The sequence below is a fragment of the Nannobrachium achirus genome, assembly GCF_963921795.1.
Source record: "Nannobrachium achirus genome assembly, chromosome: 16".
NCBI classification, from domain to species: domain Eukaryota; kingdom Metazoa; phylum Chordata; class Actinopteri; order Myctophiformes; family Myctophidae; genus Nannobrachium; species Nannobrachium achirus.
Window position 1 is genome coordinate 7240800 of NC_137823.1, and position 20649 is coordinate 7261448.

Consider the following 20649-nt stretch of genomic DNA (forward strand, 5'->3'; position numbering starts at 1 on the left):
CCACCTGCCTCTGATTGGCCTACACCTGGATGGCACTGGGCCAACCGAACGTCAGTTTCTGTGACGACACAGGAAGCTGCCCTGACCCGCCCGGCGATGCCGGCGCCCCGCGGGTGGGAGGAGGCGTCTACCTTTCTATGTCTAGCGGGGGCGACGTCGCCCCCTGGTGGTGGACCGGGAGAACAGCGGAAGCGAAACAGGGCGGGGGTTTGCAGGACGAGGGCGGGGCTACACATCCAGGTCGTCGGGCCGCGCGCGACTGCTGACGCGGCTGCTCGCGCGGCTGATGGGCCGCACGTCCATCAGCGCCAGCGGCTGCAGCGGCTGCAGCTCCTGGCCAGCGGAGGGCGACAGAGGCTTCCTGACGTGCTCCACCGTGTCGTCGGGGAAGTCGAAGGCCTGAGCGTGGGAGTTGGAGATGGTGCTGCCGGCGCCGCCCTGCTGGCCGAGGCGGTTCTGCTCCGTGGAGTAGTTGGCCCAGTTCTGCTCCGCCGCCTGGGAACCAGGAAACAACGACTAAGTAACCAGGAAGCAACAATGTTTACGATGTTTACTGTCATTAACTCTTTCTCAGCTACGTGGAGCCACTTAATATTAAAACCGGATTAAACCGTACTTCCTCTGTACTCAAATTAGCCGACCGGAATTTTCCGTACTAGGTCATTAAAACCGAAATAAATGATAATTATCAAAAAAAAACTCGGCCAAAATCCCCACTATATGCCAATGCAGATCGAGATACTTCTGGTGAGTTTAAACCGGGGGATCGAAAGAAGAAAAAAAAAAGTAGGTCCTGGTGGCGCCAAATGTGAAAAGGGTGCCATGACTTCTTTGGACTTTAACGGCAATCTGGCGCTGCATGCATGATTTGAGGCATTTTGTTCCAAAAATTAGTTTGGCAAAAGTCAACCTGCTGGTGGCGCCAATGTGAAAAGGGTGACATTTGTTCCTTGACCTAGTGGGAAGCCAATGTTAGCCAATTAGGATGGAATATGAGATATCAGACAGGTCCGTCTTGATCACATGACTATATAGATACTGTGTACTGACTTGCATGATTTAAGGATAAAATCTCAAGGAATAATAGGAAAAAAATTGTTTTACTCAAGTCGGCCTCCTGGTGGCACTATAAAAGGCAGATATGAAAAATGCAGGGCAAAGGTTTTTCCTTGGCCTCTAGGGAGTGCACATATAAAGTTGTACACTGATCAGTGGAGTTATAGGTAAAAACAAGAATCTGCCTGTTATAGCGCCACCATGAGGCTGATTTGATTTTTTTTAAGTTGCATTTATTCCTCGGCCTATTGGGAATGCGCATGCACAATTTCATCCAAAATGGCACATTGTGTTCATGATTTCAGGCATTTTATTCAAAACGGACCAATCCTGCAAACTTTGGAAGCCAGTTTTAGCCAATCAGGATGGAATATGGAAAATCGGACAGATTCATGTTGATCACATGACTGTAGAGATACTGTCTACCGGTTTGCGTGATTTTTGGACAAAATCAGTAGGAGTACTGGCATGTGGGGCAGAGGTTCTGAATTGGTATCCAGGGAGTGTGTGTGCAGTTTGGCAGCGATTGGGCCAACAGCGCCGGAGATTAGCTGGTAACAGACAGACGGACGGACGGACGCACGCACGGACGGACACACCCACAGTGTTGGGTGTATGGTAAAAAGGGAGGGGATGAGTTCATGATGTCATTAAATCAGTGTTTTTCGACTGTGTTTTCAGTCTTTCAGCTTTCAGGAAGTAACCACAATACACAGGGAATACAAATCTGCACATTATAACCACACACAAAAAGTACAAAACTATGGCACCACCTCTTTAAATAACCAGGAAGCAATGATTACTGTCATTAACTAGCTCTATAGTGTTACAATGTTACTGTTTACTAGCTCTATACTAGTAGCGTTACAATGTTTACTGTCATTAACTAGCTCCATACTAGTAGTTAGCCCAGTTCTGATTCGCCGCCTGTGAACCAGGAAGCAATGTTTACTGTCGCGTCACACTATGTAAGTAAGGGTTACATCCCCCCATTCCGACACTAACCCTATACCTAAACTTAACCTATAACCCATGGAAGTGCCGCCACTCAGACAATTAGAAGTCAATGTCTGAATGGCAGCATGTCGGAATGGAGAGCGCCCCCCTTAAGGAAGCTAGCATGAGAGTAGTAGCCTACAGTGTTGCCAGATGGTACATTTTGAATTATTGTACCGGAAGCTTAAAATGTTCATATTTGACAGAAATCTGTCGTGCACAGAAGTAATTTCACCAACAAAATGGTGTTTAGTGTAAGAAACAACCTTGTTTGAGGCTCCTGTGTGACAAAAACGCATCACATATGCTGCGAGCGTGGACCTTCCTGGACCTTACTTAAATAAAAGCCTGAAACTTGCCTGGCTCCAGCCCATAGACCCACCCACTCTCTGAGCGGACTGGTTCTCTTGGTCTGGTGTTGTCATATGACACTAAAGTTTCTTTGGTTTAGGCAGAACCAAGCCAATGAGAGTCGGAGCCTTGGAGGAGGGGGTGGGTCTAACTTTTGAAAATCAACAGAAACAGTAGCTCAGCCAAAGCTCTTTTTGCTCCCTTTTAACTTCAAAGGGGGTTTTGCACATCCTCGTTAGCATCAAAGACAACAACCTGTTTGATGCCTGACATAGAGGGGAGGGGAGGGGGAGGGGGGAATGTTTTTGTGTACACACAAGTCAAACACAACCCCTCCCACCAGATCTCTTGTGATTGGGAATTTCAAATTTCAATTCCCTTCCCCTTTGAAATCTCTTGTCAATGGGACAATGTCAGACTCAAGCTCAGCGCAGAGTCTGAAATCAGGCTAGCCTGAAACTGAACTGGAAAGACGCGACCAGTGTTTTTAATGCCTCCTAGTACAGAATAGATCTAGGGTCAGATTGACTGATTTCCAGACTTTTCCGGACGTTTAGGCCACGCCTAGACCGGATCACACGGTCCGTTTAAAAACGGATACCATGCGTTCCTCCGAGGTGGAAAGACTGGTGATGTGAGGTTACAAGTGAGGTGGGCGAAAACCTTAGTTGTGTAGGCTCATCACTGTATAATCGAATCGAATCGAATGGTTACCTGGTGAACCGTAATCATATGGAATCGTGAGGGCAATGCCAACAATGCACACCTCTAGTGCTGACCTGCTTGTTGTAGTTCACACCTCTAGTTTCTACTGACCTGCTTGTTGTAGTGCCAATGCACACCTCTAGTCTCTGCTGACCTGCTTGTTGTAGTTCGCTAGCCTGATTTCAGACTCTGCGTTGAGCTTGAGTCTGACATTGTCCCATTGACAAGAGATTACAAAGGGGAGGGGATTGGCAATTTGAAATTGCCAATCACAAGAGATCTGGTGGGAGGGGTTGTGTTTGACTTGTGTGTACACAAAAAACAAAAGTTAGACCCACCCCCTCCTCCGTCTTGCATTGATTTCATTGGCTGGTGCGCCAAGATACCATAGAAAGAGGCGCGTCATATGGAAACACCAGACCAAGAGAACCAGTCCGCTCAGAGAGTGGGCGGGTCTATGGGCTGGAGCCAGGCAAGTAGTTCACACCTCTAGTCTCTGCTGACCTGCTTGGTGTAGTTCACACCTCTAGTCTCTGCTGACCTGCTTGGTAATGCACACCTCTAGTATGTGCTGACCTGCTTGTTGTAGTACCAATGCACACCTCTAGTATGTGCTGACCTGCTTGTTGTAGTTCCAATGCACACCTCTAGTCTCTGCTGACCTGCTTGTTGTAGTTCCTACAGGATCCGGCGGTGGTGGTGGTGGTGGCCATCTTGTACCCCGGAGGAGACAGGGGCGACAGCGGGGCGCTGGGGGAGGAGCAGCCGTTGTAGTAGGAGTACTTAGTGGTGGACAGGTCCTTAGGGGTGGGGCTCAGGGTGCCTCCGCTGGAGTAGACTGTGGGCGGCTGCTGACCTGGATAGATAGGTATATAGGTATGTAGGTATGTAGGTCAGAGGTCGCGCTAGGATTTTTAACAGCCGGTCACCGTGACCGGCATGATTAAAATGTACCGGACATCTGAAGAAAATACCGGACATAATCATTTTAATGCATAAATTACAAGCAGGTGCACAAACAGCCAATAGCAACAGTTAAAGTATTAGGCCTACTCACTGCATAGTTGGGACTGAAAACGAATTGAATGGAAAAAGTAGGCTAAAAAGAAAGAAAAAAAAAACGCTTCAATCTTGCATAAGGGAATTAATTATATTGGACTAATCGTGCAGGCTGGCTGCATGTGGCACACTGCTTTCACAACAAGGTCTTTCTGTTGCTGCATCTTTCATGCCAACAGTACAATACCATGTCTTGACTTAAGAATATTGAAAAATAGCAATTGCTTCATAAGGTTGATAGATTCATCTGGCCAGCATTCTGGTCCATTACTCACTGTCGAGTGGTGACACAGACAGACAGTGCGTCCGTGCGCATGTTATGCAACTTGACAAGTTGAAAAGGCTCTTCCTACTGTCTCCACTCCTCCTCATAAAGAACTTCAATCAAGTGTATAATGTTTGTTTATATGGGTTGATTGCTGACCGTGCGTGCATTCCTTAATTCCCATGGCTTTACATGCAGTGCGTGCGTCGCAAACTGACACTGAAATGAGCGAGCGAACGAGCGAGAGAGAGAGAGAGAGAGAGAGAGAGAGAGAGAGAGAGAGAGAGAGCGGGCGAGCGAGTGAGAGACAGAGAGAGAGAGAGAGAGAGAGAGAGAGAGAGAGAGAGAGAGAGAGAGAGAGAGAGAGAGAGAGGAAGCCTGCACAGAGGAGCAGACAGCGATAATAATAAATGACCATTGGTTTTTCAATCGGTCAGAATGTCCGGGAGGAATTTTATTTTCCGGTCTTGGCCATAAAAAAATCTGTGATGTAGGTATGTAGGTAGATAGATGGATAGGTAGATAGGTAAGTAGGTACCGTAGGTAGATAGATAGATACACCGAAAAAGGAAAAGGTGAATAAAAACACTTGATTTTGCAAAAAAGAACTCCGATTTGCTATTTATGTCATTTCGAAATGTAATTGAGTAAAGGTACAAAAGTATTGTCATCAAAATGTACTGCAAAATGTCCCAATTCCCCAAAAGGTTTTCAAATGTATGAAATGTACAAGAATCTTCTGAAAAGAGTAGATTGAAGATCAGCTATTTCCCAACGGGCGAAAGGGTTTGCATGTTATGCAATAATAATCAAAATCTACAAAGTAATTAGTAACTAAAGTGTGCATGTAGATCTGCTATTTTCACAATAGAAACTTCGACCTTCGACTTTCTCTGGTAGTGGAGCGGCGTAGCTCTTGAAACATGACAAATCGTTCAATTTTGCGATAAAAGCGCCAAACTTGGTAGATATGTTGATTGATATATTAGAAACAAATCTGGATATCGGGCCATCAAAAATTTAGATTTTTCAAAATGGCCACTAGCGGTTTGTTAAACCTTCCTAAATCACCCTCTAGAAGCGACAGTTTTAGTGATAGGAAGCTGAAATGTTGCATGCTGTGTGTGCATGTTCATGTCAATTGGTTAAAAGGGGGTGTGGCAACGGGAGTGGCCTATCATAAAAAGGTGCATAACTTTGATATAGATGCACAGATTTGCACATAATGTTGTAGAAAGGTTGGTCACGACCCAAATAACATCTGAGTAACTGTTCACACCATCTTCCAAAAAAGGGGTTTGTCATTAGGACCAGTGTAATACCAGTGTAGTACCAGTACAAAACCAGAAGCTCCCTGCAGTCCAAACACCCAGAGGTCGTAGCGGCATGGGGCAGGGTGGAGGAAGCATGGCTTGGCTTTGCATGTGAGCCTACTGTGAAGAGACGTGGGATACTGAACGAGGCCAAACAGCTTCTCTTCAGTACCTATGATAACATCAAGGGGGAGGAACTGATGGAGAGGGTGCAGAGAGTCCAGGCAGCGCATGGTGAGAGGCAGTATGGAGAAGCCTGGACGAGGAAGAGGACCAAGGAAGAGGACCAAGGAGGGACAGGTCGAGGGACACACCAGTGAGGAGAGGGTAGCGACCTGGTTCAACCACTTCCGAGGGCTGCTGGGCACAACATCAGATGGAGAGGAGGAAGAAATACCATCATTCCTCCATGGACCTCAACATCAAGGATGATCCCTTCACGGTCACTGAGTTTGCCATGGTGAAAAACACTCTGAGAGAGGGGTAAGAGTGCTGTGCCGGACGGCATACCCCCAGAGGTCGTAAAGAACTGATGTCTTGACCACATCATCCTACAGTTCTGTAACCTTGCCCTGCTAGGCAGCTACCGAGGCATCAGCCTGACCTGTATTGCAGCAAAGGTTCGGCATGCCATCAACCCTCACCCGAGGAAAACCAAAATGCCTTTCGAGAGGAGAGAACCACATAATCCCAGATCTTGGCCCTGAGGAGTTGAATTGAGGAGGTGAAGAAGAACAACCTGATGGGAGGGAGCTTCTGGTTTTGTACTGGTACTACACTGGTATTACACTGGTCCTAATGACAAACCCCTTTTTTAGAAGATGGTGTGAACAGTTACTCAGATGTTATTTGGGTCGTGACCAACCTTTCCACAACATTTTGTGCAAATCTGTGCATCTATATAAAAGTTGCACCTTTTTATGATAGGCCACTCCCATTGACACCCCCCTTTTAACCAATTGACATGAACATGCACACACAGCATGCAACATTTCAGCTTCCTATCACTAAAACTGTCGCTCCTAGAGGGTGATTTAGGAAGGTTTAACAAACCGCTAGTGGCCATTTTGAAAAATCTAAATTTTTGATGGCCCGATATCCAGATTTGTTTCTAATATATCAATCAAAATATCTACCAAGTTTGGCGCTTTTATCGCAAAATTGAACGATTTTATAGCCACGCCGCCCTACTATGGTGGGAGTCGACTTGTGTAATGAAGTCGACTTGTCGACTTTTTCGTTAATGCCCTAGTGGAAATAAGAAAAAAAGTCCCCTTCTGTGTTGCCTAGAACTGGAGGATTGACTGGATGTCATCAAGGTGTACTTTGCAAGCCAAATTCCACATTCAATCCTAAACGTGCTGTGTTTACTTTCCCCCACCCACCTTTGACGCGGTCTTTGATCCTCTTGAAGAGGACGTAGAAGAGCTCGATGACGTTGAGCATCAGAGACACCAGAGACACCACCAGCATGAAGATGATGAACACCGTCTTCTCCGTAGGACGAGACAAGAAGCAGTCCACACGATGTGGACACGGGGAGCGCTCGCACGTATACACAGCTGCCAGGCTGAAGCCATAAATGTACCACTGGATGATCAGGAAACCAACCTAGAAGATAAAATATATCATTATGATTATGAAATGGTAAATGGTGCATTTACATAGGCGTAGCACTTTATTCCAAAGCACCTTACAGTACATAGATTGTGCATTACATTCACCCATTCACACACATTCATTACATTACATTCACCCATTCACACACACATTCACCCATTCATTACATTCACCCATTCACACGCACATTCATTCACACACCGATGGCAGAGGAAAGCATGCAAGGCACCAACCAGCCGTGACACAAGTCACACTTGCAAATTAATTCCGTCCTTGTCCCTTGTATGCCCATATATGGAGATCCCTGATGTCATCAATATAAAGCCCATAGCTTGGAATGCCCATATATGTAAATATTGTGTGAGAGACTCACTTATAGGATATGAATATATGATGATAATATAATATAGTATTAATAGGATATGATAATATAATATAGTATTCTAGGAAACCCACCTCGAAGATGGACTTGAAGAAGATGCTTACTGGTATAATATAGTGTTATAGGATGTATATATGATGATAATATAATTTAGTGTTATAGGATATGTATATATGATGATAATATAATATAGTGTTATAGGATATGTATATATGATGATAATATAATATAGTGTTCTAGTGAACCCACCTCGAAGATGGACTTGAAGAAGATGCTGACTTACTGGTATAATATAGTGTTATTGCGACCGTAAGGTCGCAGTTTAGTTGCGACCGTAAGGTCGCAGTTTAGTATGAAAACCTCCACCGGCCGTCCGTCGGTCACACGTGCGGTCGACCGCACGTCACACGTGCGGTCGACGTGTGATGAGGTCACAATGAGTCATCTATGCCCAAATATAGATTTCTAGGTCAGATGGCCCATAGAGTTTGTGATGTCAAACCTAGCAACCCAATATAAACAAACCTGATGTCAGACCTGAAGTATCCTTTTATACCCATATATGGAGATACAGAGATCTCCATATATGGGCATATTAGAAAGCCCATATATGGGCATATACGGATGACATCAGGGATATCCATATATGGGCATAAAAGGGACAAGGGCTTACAGTTAAGAGATCTCCATATATGGGCATATCAGAAAGCCCATATATGTTCATATACTGATGACATCAGGAATATCCATATATGGGCATAAAAGGGACAAGGACTTACAGTTAAGAGATCTCCATATATGGGCATAAAGGGACAAGGACTGTTACAGTAGATATAGAGATGTCCATATATGGGCATAAATGAACAAGGCCTGACAAACACTGAGATCTCCATATAACCTATGGGAATATAAGGGACGAGGACTGTCAGCTTGTAGACCTATTTTCTAAATATTGTTGTACATTAAAAACTTGAAATGGGTCGTTCTGCATAGTACTTGGGATTTGTTGATGTAAATGTTCACATAGAGTGTAATAATTGGTAAAACAAACTTTTGGCCTATTTGTGGAGATAAGCGACCAACGGTCGCTTATCTCCCGATTAGGGAGTCTTACTGGTAGGATATGTATATATGATGATAATTGCGACCGTCAGGGAGCAGTTTACTATGAAAACCTCCACCGGCCGTCCGTCCGTCGGTCGGTCACACGTCACACGTCACACCTTTGCCCTGCTCATATCTCCGCATCAGTATATAGGGCTTGTTTGTTTATTGTATGACATCACGCCACATCATCAGCTGTGGACTCTGTGATGTCATCGTATCGCATCAGTATATAGGGCTTGTTTGTTTATTGTATGACATCACGCCACATCATCAGCTGTGGACTCTGTGATGTCATCGTATCTCCATATATGGCCATCTCCATATATGGAGATATAAGTCGTCCATGCCCAAGTATGGGCTGGTGAGGTCAGACTTTGTGTGATGCGTAGGTTATCTCCATATATGGAGATTCAACATTCCAGGCAATGCTCTCTTCCCTGGTGAGAATTGCCCCTTTATATAGGGCTTGTTTGTGTATTGTATGACATCACGCCACATCATCAGCTGTGGACTCTGTGATGTCATCGTATCTCCATATATGGCCATCTCCGTATATGGAGATATAAGTCGTCCATGCCCAAGTATGGGCTGGTGAGGTCAGACTTTGTGTGATGCGTAGGTTATCTCCATATATGGAGATTCAACATTCCAGGTGTAACTATGGCTACCCGTATGACGTGAGAGGTGGAGGTAAATGTTCACATAGAGTGTAATAATTGGTAAAACAAACTTTTGGCCTATTTGTGGAGATAACGGTCGCTTATCTCCCGATTAGGGAGTCTTACTGGTGTACGGTGTGATGTCATTGCGACCGTCAGGGAGCAGTTTACTACCAGTAAGACTCCCTAATCGGGAGATAAGCGACCGTTGGTCGCTTATCTCCACAAATATCACAACCTCCACCTCTCACGTCATACGGGTAGCCATAGTTACACCTGGAATGTTGAATCTCCATATATGGAGATAACCTACGCATCACACAAAGTCTGACCTCACCAGCCCATACTTGGGCATGGACGACTTATATCTCCATATACGGAGATGGCCATATATGGAGATACGATGACATCACAGAGTCCACAGCTGATGATGTGGCGTGATGTCATACAATACACAAACAAGCCCTATATAAAGGGGCAATTCTCACCAGGGAAGAGAGCATTGCCTGGAATGTTGAATCTCCATATATGGAGATAACCTACGCATCACACAAAGTCTGACCTCACCAGCCCATACTTGGGCATGGACGACTTATATCTCCATATACGGAGATGGCCATATATGGAGATACGATGACATCACAGAGTCCACAGCTGATGATGTGGCGTGATGTCATACAATAAACAAACAAGCCCTATATACTGATGCGATACGATGACATCACAAAGTCCACAGCTGATGATGTGGCGTGATGTCATACAATAAACAAAAAAGCCCTATATACTGATGCGGAGATATGAGCAGGGCAAAGGTGTGACGTGTGACGTGTGACCGACCGACCGACCGACCGACCGACCGACCGACCGACCGACCGACGGACGGTCGGTGGAGGTTTTCATTGCGACCGTCAGGGAGCAGTTTACTACCAGTAAGACTCCCTAATCGGGAGATAAGCGACCGTTGGTCACTTATCTCCACAAATATCACAACCTCCACCTCTCACGTCATACGGGTAGCCATAGTTACACCTGGAATGTTGAATCTCCATATATGGAGATAACCTACGCATCACACAAAGTCTGACCTCACCAGCCCATACTTGGGCATGGACGACTTATATCTCCATATACGGAGATGGCCATATATGGAGATACGATGACATCACAGAGTCCACAGCTGATGATGTGGCGTGATGTCATACAATACACAAACAAGCCCTATATAAAGGGGCAATTCTCACCAGGGAAGAGAGCATTGCCTGGAATGTTGAATCTCCATATATGGAGATAACCTACGCATCACACAAAGTCTGACCTCACCAGCCCATACTTGGGCATGGACGACTTATATCTCCATATACGGAGATGGCCATATATGGAGATACGATGACATCACAGAGTCCACAGCTGATGATGTGGCGTGATGTCATACAATAAACAAACAAGCCCTATATACTGATGCGATACGATGACATCACAGAGTCCACAGCTGATGATGTGGCGTGATGTCATACAATAAACAAACAAGCCCTATATACTGATGCGGAGATATGAGCAGGGCAAAGGTGTGACGTGTGACGTGTGACCGACCGACCGACCGACCGACCGACCGACTGATAGACGGACGGCCGGTGGAGGTTTTCATATTAAACTGCTCCCTGACGGTCGCAACCAGGGAAGAGAGCATTGCCTGGAATGTTGAATCTCCATATATGGAGATAACCTACGCATCACACAAAGTCTGACCTCACCAGCCCATACTTGGGCATGGACGACTTATATCTCCATATACGGAGATGGCCATATATGGAGATACGATGACATCACAGAGTCCACAGCTGATGATGTGGCGTGATGTCATACAATAAACAAACAAGCCCTATATACTGATGCGGAGATATGAGCAGGGCAAAGGTGTGACGTGTGACGTGTGACCGACCGACCGACCGACCGACGGACGGACGGACGGCCGGTGGAGGTTTTCATTGCGACCGTCAGGGAGCAGTTTACTATGAAAACCTCCACCGGCCGTCCGTCCGTCCGTCCGTCGGTCGGTTGGTCGGTCGGTCACACGTCACACGTCACACCTTTGCCCTGCTCATATCTCCGCATCAGTATATAGGGCTTGTTTGTTTATTGTATGACATCACGCCACATCATCAGCTGTGGACTCTGTGATGTCATCGTATCGCATCAGTATATAGGGCTTGTTTGTTTATTGTATGACATCACGCCACATCATCAGCTGTGGACTCTGTGATGTCATCGTATCTCCATATATGGCCATCTCCGTATATGGAGATATAAGTCGTCCATGCCCAAGTATGGGCTGGTGAGGTCAGACTTTGTGTGATGCGTAGGTTATCTCCATATATGGAGATTCAACATTCCAGGTGTAACTATGGCTGCCCGTATGACGTGAGAGGTGGAGGTTGTGATATTTGTGGAGATAAGCGACCAACGGTCGCTTATCTCCCGATTAGGGAGTCTTACTGGTAGTAAACTGCTCCCTGACGGTCGCAATGAAAACCTCCACCGGCCGTCCGTCCGTCCGTCCGTCGGTCGGTCGGTCGGTCACACGTCACACGTCACACGTCACACCTTTGCCCTGCTCATATCTCCGCATCAGTATATAGGGCTTGTTTGTTTATTGTATGACATCACGCCACATCATCAGCTGTGGACTCTGTGATGTCATCGTATCTCCATATATGGCCATCTCCGTATATGGAGATATAAGTCGTCCATGCCCAAGTTTGGGCTGGTGAGGTCAGACTTTGTGTGATGCGTAGGTTATCTCCATATATGGAGATTCAACATTCCAGGCAATGCTCTCTTCCCTGGTGTACGTTGCTGTGGCAACAGTCAGTTGTTGCTGGTATATATGTATACGTGTAACGCCTGATACTGTGGTGATGTGTCACTGTGACATCACAGGTGACATCGCAGTGATGTCAGATACTCAGAGCAGGGATCTTCATATATGGGCATAAAAGGGATTCTGTTAGGGATCTCCATATATGGGTATAAAGGGATTAGTGATGTCAGTTACTCAGAGCAGGGATCTCCATATATGGGCATAAAAGGGATTCAGTCAGATACTCAGAGCAGGGATCTCCATATATGGGCATAAAAGGGATTCTGTTAGGGATCTCCATATATGGGCATAAAAGGGATTCAGTCAGATACTCAGAGCAGGGATCTCCATATATGGGCATAAAAGGGATTCTGTTAGGGATCTCCATCCATATATGGGCATAAAAGGGATTGTATCCCAGGACTGTGTGATGTCATCATATCTCCATATATGGAGACATAAGTTGCTCATGCCCAAATATGGGCTGGTGAGGTCAGACTTAGTGTGATGTGTAGGTTATCTCCATATATGGAGATTTAACTTCAATGAGTATATAAGACCGGCATTATCTACCGACAGCTGCTATAAGCCAACCCTGGCGATAAGGTCTGAGTCGAAGAAATGCTTCTTTCCTGGCAAGAATTGCCCTTTTATACTGTAGGGCTCGTTTGGGTATTGTATGACATCACGCCACATCACCACATCATCACATCATCGGCTCCATATATGGAGATTCAACTTCAATGAGTAACCATGGCAAACTGTCAACTGCCCGTATGTCTTGATAATTGGGTAAACAGTTGGTTAGTAGGGTAAACCTTCAATGATTTTGACATCTTGTTACTAATCTGTCGGTAGATAATGCCGGTCTTATATAATGGTCATTTGTGTACGGTGTGATGTCATACTGATGTCAGCAGTGTGACAGGAGATAAGCGACCAACGGTCGCTTATCTCCCGATTAGGGAGTCTTACTGGTAGTAAACTGCTCCCTGACGGTCGCAATGAAAACCTCCACCGGCCGTCCGTCGGTCGGTCGGTCACACGTCACACGTCACACCTTTGCCCTGCTCATATCTCCGCATCAGTATGCCACAAACCTTTGTGTACGTTGCTGTGGCAACAGTCTGTTGTTGCTGGTTTGTTAGTGTACGTTAGCAACCACCTTAGCAACCATGGTTTTACCCTAGCAACCAACTGTTTACCCTAGCAACCAACTGTTTACCATAGCAACCATGTTTTTTTACCCTAGCAACCAACTGTTTACCATAGCAACCAGATACGCAGAGCAGGGATCTCCATATATGGGCATAAACAGGTGACATCACACTGATGTCAGATACTCAGAGCAGGGATTTCTCCATAATATATGGGCATAAAAGGGATTCTGTTAGGGATCTCCATATATGGGCATACAAGGGATTCTGTTAGGGATCTCCATATATGGGCATAAAAGGGATTCTGTTAGGGATCTCCATATATGGGCATAAAAGGGATTCTGTTAGGGATCTCCATATATGGGCATAAAAGGGATTCTGTTAGGGATCTCCATATATGGGCATAAAAGGGATTCTGTTAGGGATCTCCATATATGGGCATAAAAGGGATTCTGTTAGCTGTTAGTGATCTCCATATATGGGCATAAAAGGGATGCTGTTAGGGATCTCCATATATGGGCATAAAAGGGATTCTGTTAGGGATCTCCATATATGGGCATGAAAGGGATTCTGTTAGGGATCTCCATATATGGGCATAAAAGGGATTGTATCCCAGATGCCCTGTTAGGAGATCCACACTAACAGAATCCATATATGGTCCTACCGACAGCTGCTATAAGCCAACCCTGGCGATAAGGTCTGAGTCGAAGAAATGCTTCTTTCCTGGCAAGAATTGCCCCTTTATACTGTAGGGCTCGTTTGTGTATTGTATGACATCACGCCACATCATCGGCTGAGGACTGTGTGATGTCATCATATCTCCATATATGGAGACATAAGTTGCTCATGCCCAAATATGGGCTGGTGAGGTCAGACTTAGTGTGATGCGTAGGTTATCTCCATATATGGAGATTCAACTTCAATGAGTAACCATGGCAAACTGTCAACTGCCCGTATGTCTTGATAATTGGTAAAACAAATTTTTTGGCCTATTTGTGGAGATAAGCGACCAACGGTCGCTTATCTCCCGATTAGGGAGTCTTACTGGTATAATATAGTGTTCTAGTGAACCCACCTCGAAGATGGACTTGAAGAAGATGCTGACTTACTGGTATAATATAGTGTTATAGGATATGTATATATGATGATTGCGACCGTCAGGGAGCAGTTTACTATGAAAACCTCCACCGGCCGTCCGTCCGTCCGTCCGTCCGTCCGTCCGTCCGTCCGTCACACGTCACACGTCACACCTTTGTTTGTGTACGGTGTGATGTCATATATCTTCAGTATGACATCACACCACATGTGTACACAAACCTTTGTGTACGTTGCTGTGGCAACAGTCTGTTGTTGCTGGTCTGTTAGTGTACGTTAGCAACCACCTTAGCAACCATGGTTTTACCCTAGCAACCAACTGTTTACCCTAGCAACCAACTGTTTACCATAGCAACCATGTTTTTTTACCCTAGCAACCAACTGGGCATAAAAGGGATTCTGTTAGGGATCTCCATATATGGGCATAAAAGGGATTCTGTTAGGGATCTCCATATATGGGCATAAAAGGGATTCTGTTAGGGATCTCCATATATGGGCATAAAAGGGATTCTGTTAGCTGTTAGTGATCTCCATATATGGGCATAAAAGGGATGCTGTTAGGGATCTCCATATATGGGCATAAAAGGGATTCTGTTAGGGATCTCCATATATGGGCATGAAAGGGATTATGTTAGGGATCTCCATATATGGGCATAAAAGGGATTGTATCCCAGATGATGCCCTGTACTTGGGATTTGTTGATGTAAATGTTCACATAGAGTGTAATAATTGGTAAAACAAACTTTTGGCCTATTTGTGGAGATAAGCGACCAACATATATGGAGATTCAACTTCAATGAGTAACCATGGCAAACTGTCAACTGCCCGTATGTCTTGATAATTGGTAAAACAAACTTTTGGCCTATTTGTGGAGATAAGCGACCAACGGTCGCTTATCTCCCGATAGGATATGTATATATGATGATAATATAATATAGTGTCATAGGATATGTATATATGATGATAATATAATATAGCATTCTAGGGAACCCACCTCGAAGATGGACTTGAAGAAGATGCTGACTTACTGGTATAATATAGTGTTATTGCGACCGTCAGGGAGCAGTTTACTATGAAAACCTCCACCGGCCGTCCGTCCGTCCGTCCGTCCGTCCGTCACACGTCACACGTCACACCTTTGTTTGTGTACGGTGTGATGTCACATATCTTCAGTATGACATCACACCACATGTGTACACAAACCTTTGTGTACGTTGCTGTGGCAACAGTCTGTTGTTGCTGGTCTGTTAGTGTACGTTAGCAACCACCTTAGCAACCATGGTTTTACCCTAGCAACCAACTGTTTACCCTAGCAACCAACTGTTTACCATAGCAACCATGTTTTTTTACCCTAGCAACCAACTGGGCATAAAAGGGATTCTGTTAGGGATCTCCATATATGGGCATAAAAGGGATTCTGTTAGGGATCTCCATATATGGGCATAAAAGGGATTCTGTTAGGGATCTCCATATATGGGCATAAAAGGGATTCTGTTAGCTGTTAGTGATCTCCATATATGGGCATAAAAGGGATGCTGTTAGGGATCTCCATATATGGGCATAAAAGGGATTCTGTTAGGGATCTCCATATATGGGCATGAAAGGGATTATGTTAGGGATCTCCATATATGGGCATAAAAGGGATTGTATCCCAGATGATGCCCTGTACTTGGGATTTGTTGATGTAAATGTTCACATAGAGTGTAATAATTGGTAAAACAAACTTTTGGCCTATTTGTGGAGATAAGCGACCAACGGTCGCTTATCTCCCGATTAGGGAGTCTTACTGGTAGGATATGTATATATGATGATAATATAATATAGTGTTATAGGATATGTATATATGATGATAATATAATATAGCATTCTAGGGAACCCACCTCGAAGATGGACTTGAAGAAGATGCTGGCTTACTGGTATAATATAGTGTTATAGGATATGTATATACAATGATAATATAATATAGTGTTATAGGATATGTATAATGATAATATAATATAGTGTTATAGGATATGTATAATGATAATATAATATAGTGTTATAGGGAACCCACCTCGAAGATGGACTTGAAGAAGATGCTGACGATGTATGTTCTGAGCAGGGCTCCCTTCATCTTCACCTTGCCGTGTTCCTCCAGGCCGTGTTTCACCTTCTTCATCTCGATCTTCTTCAGAGGGATGTCCACGTCTCCGCCGTCGTTCTGCACCGCCTTGAGCTCCTCCTCCTTCCTGTTCACAATGGAGACGTTTTACAGACAGTGAGCAAGACCATTCCAAACATGTAAACGACGACCCGCTTTAAAATAATTATTGAATGCTTTAACCAGTGAAAAATAGCAGATATACAAGCTCACAGTGCGCTGCGAGCTTGTAGATCTGCTATTTTTGAAAAAGTCGTGAAAATGTGTGCAAATCTTTGACTATATGTATTTTCAAAGGCGAATTTTGCTTCTGGGGGGTCCCTGGAACTAAATATTTTGAGATGCGGGTCCGTGGCCAAATAAATGTCATTTTGGTGGTCCTTCACATGAAAAGGTTTGAGATCCACTGACATAGTAGTCTCAAGAACAGACTAACTGAGCTCCAGTTAAGTGAAAAGGACCTTTTCTTTGACGATGGCTGGCCAGATTGCTGACATAGAAACATAGGTTTTTCAAAAAGTCTTAGAAGGATTCAAAAGACACTTATAGAATAATTCTAAAAGTCAAAATTCTAATTTTCACGATTTATCAAAAATAGCAGATCTACAAGCTTGCAGCACGGCACTCAGTGCCGCACTGTGAGCTTGTATCTGCCTCTCCATCATCAAAGATACCCGGCCCTGGTGTAGTGTCTCAGTAAACTATGGGACAAGCAGTCAAACCTAGCATCAGCCTAAAACAACAACAGAGGAGCTACCTGTGATACTTCTGATCCTTCCTCATCAAGTAGAAGACGTTTTAACCCTACTATACAGTATAGTATAGTAGGTACTAGTACAGTAGGCTATAGTTTAACCCTACTATACAGTATAGTAGGTAAAGTACCGTAGGCTTGTTTAACCCTACTATACTAGTCATTTAACTATTAGCCGGGGAGCCACAGGCCCAAAATTTGAGAGGACCTGTGATGTCATACTTTTTATTTTAGTTTTTTTTATTAATTTGGTCAATAAGGTACACAGAATGAGAGGCCTGCCCTGCCGGAAACATTGCGAAAAAAAAGTCCCATCGACGTCACTATACAGGAAAAGAATACAAAAATAAATCTGCTTTAAGTAGCATGGGAGGGGTCAAACTAGGGGTTCTTCATGATTCTGAATCCATTGCAAGCATTTGTTTTGCATGAAAAACATTCCTTAGGCTAGATTTCAGCCCCACAAAACGGTGAAAAGTGATAAGTCATCAAAAATCACAGTTTTGAGAGGCCGAAATCTAGCCCAAGGAATGTTTTTCTTGCAAAACAAATGCTTGCAATGGATTCAGAATCATGAATAACCCCTAGTTTGACCCCTCACATGCTACTTAAAGCAGATCTATTTTTTGTATTCTTTTCCTGTATAGTGAAGTCGATGGGACAGTGAATACAAATGGCCATAACTTTTTTTCGCAATGTTTCCGGTAGAGCAGGCCTCTCATTCTGGGAACCTTAATGACCAAATGAATAGAAAAAACAAAAATAAAAAGTATGTCATGACGTCACAGGTAAAACCCTATTCTTTGAGCTTTTGGGCCTGTGGCTCCCCAACTATAAAGACTGAGGTAATTCTAATAAGCTACCTGTGGTATTTCTGCTCCTTCCTCATAAGGTAGAAGACGTGAGCCAGGTAGAGCAGGGTGGGCGTGGACACGAAGATGATCTGCAGGACCCAGAAGCGGACGTGGGAGATGGGGAAGGACTTGTCGTAGCAGACGTTCTCGCAGCCAGGCTGCTGCGTGTTGCACTTGAACGCCGACTGCTCGTCTCCCCACGCCGACTCCACCGCCGTCCCCAAGACCAGGATCCTAAAGATGAACAGGACAGAGAGCCACACCTTCCCCCGACACCATGGAGTTAATTAATTATCATTAATTATCATTAATTACACGTGTGTTATTTTCATTATTTATCTATCAGTCAAGTTCTCCTCAAAATGGCGTAATCTATCAGTCAAGTTCTCCTCAAAATGACGTAAGAAACTACCTTTGTACCGACAGTACAAAGGCAGGGCCCTTAGCCAATGAGGTGCAGCCAAAGGGTAGATGCGAGCCCACACTGTTTCGTAGGAACAGTATTTCTAGTTATCATTTACTCTTTTACCGCTTCGGACGTTCCCGTTCGGCCCAATTTTCAACCCAGCTCGTTGCCAATACGGCTCGTTCTTTTTACCTTGTCTGATGACTGTAAGCTGATGTGGGGTCGCGCCGCCGCGTACAGTAAAACATCTCCCGTAATGCTGCTCTCAAAAATCCACAGCACGTTAGCAATAATGGAGTCCCAAATCACTTCCTGGCTGTTTTCTGTAGATCTGTTCTAGAAAATGCATTTCTATGCTCTGAATGGATGGCAAGCAAAGCGGCCCAATTCACAGTCATTCTTTGCATAAGGCTGCCCTCTGCCGCCAGCTCGGCTAAAGTACACATATGAGCGTTGTGTTGTATTGTAAAAAGAATTAGCCCTTAAGTTCTGTTCAGATTCACTACACCTTTGTTCTGTTCGGGTCATTTTGACCCGGGGGATATTTGGTTTAAAAAAAACAACACTAATATAAATTTTTACTTAACAAATCATCATGATACATTGACTTTGACTCAATACCAAACCAATTCATATGATATATATGGTAAATGTTTGCATTTCTGCTTTGCTATATCACACTGATTTAGCTGAAATTCATGTAAAAAAAAAAAAGCTACTTTATTTAATACTGGGCAATATTGCTCATGCTTATAGAAAAAAATGAAAATCAGACAATAATTTTTATGAACTTTTTTTTTCCAACATGCCCATGCCCAATTGCCCATTAATTGAATACTTGTGGTTCAAGAACAGGACATCATTCTCACAGAGCTGAACATGTGAACAGTGAACACACATGAACGTCACATGATATACACTTGAACGTATACACTAGGACAAAGGTTGGGGGGTTTGGAGGGGAGGGGGTAAGGGTGAGGTGAGGGGGGTTGGAGGGGGGAGGGGTGTAAGGGGTGTAAGGGGTTAGGGGGTGATTGTGTATCTGTGTTTGTACATGATTCCTTGTATTTCTGTGCATCAGGGTTATGTGTGTGGGGGGGGGGGGGGGGGGGGGGCTTTGGAAGGGGGCTTCGGAAGGGGGGTGTTAGAAGTGGGGGTGACTGTGTGTCTGTGTTTTGGCATAATACTGTGTATTTCTGTGCATCTGTGCTTCCGGGTCAAAATGACCCGAACAGCACTTAAGGTTCAAAACATATGAGGGGGGTCTAGCATGGGTGTAGTGCAAAAATATTTTTTTTACATGTTCATCTCAGAAGAATCTTTAAGGCCAGTGAGTTTCAGGTGGAAAAATGTAAAACTTCTACCTTTTCTTTCCAAATGAAAATGTAAAACGGGTCAAAATGACCCGAACAGAACTTAAGGGTTAGTTTGAAAATATCAATAGATAATTTTCTATAACATCGCAAAGGTAAGCTGCTTTTTGCTGGCACCAGCCCCAATAAATAAATAATAACATCTGGCAGTAGAACTGTTAATTATTGTAAGGGTTAGGGTTACCTTTCCTCCGGCCGTAGAGTACGCCTGCACCTTGTCCAGGAGCCGGCCGAGAGCACTCCAGTCACCCATCCTGCTGGAGCAACAATATTACATAAATACATAAATAATATAAATATATCAACCTTCTGAAGCAACAATACTACAGTCAACCTTCTGAGGACAGACACAAAGATACTACCGTCAATCTTCTGGAGGCAAAGACACGGTTTAAAGACAAACACAATGTTTTAAAGACATGGACAACGTTTTAAAGACAAACACAGGGTTTAAAAACAAAACACAAGGTTTTAAAGGCAAACACAGGGGTTAAAAACAA

The 20649-nt window shown here is 44.3% G+C and overlaps 1 protein-coding gene across 1 annotated transcript; it reads right to left on the reverse strand.

Annotated features, from left to right (window-relative positions):
- Positions 1 to 228: 228 nt before the first annotated feature.
- gja1b (gap junction protein alpha 1b) lies at positions 229 to 20402 on the reverse strand (the record flags this gene model as incomplete). The annotated part of the gene is made up of 6 exons (XM_080745325.1): positions 229 to 495; positions 3771 to 3964; positions 7131 to 7356; positions 16676 to 16850; positions 18380 to 18633; positions 20334 to 20402. 6 exons carry the CDS (start codon positions 20400 to 20402, stop codon positions 229 to 231), a joined length of 1185 nt encoding a protein of 394 aa, XP_080601451.1.
- Between the last annotated feature and the right edge of the window lie 247 nt (positions 20403 to 20649).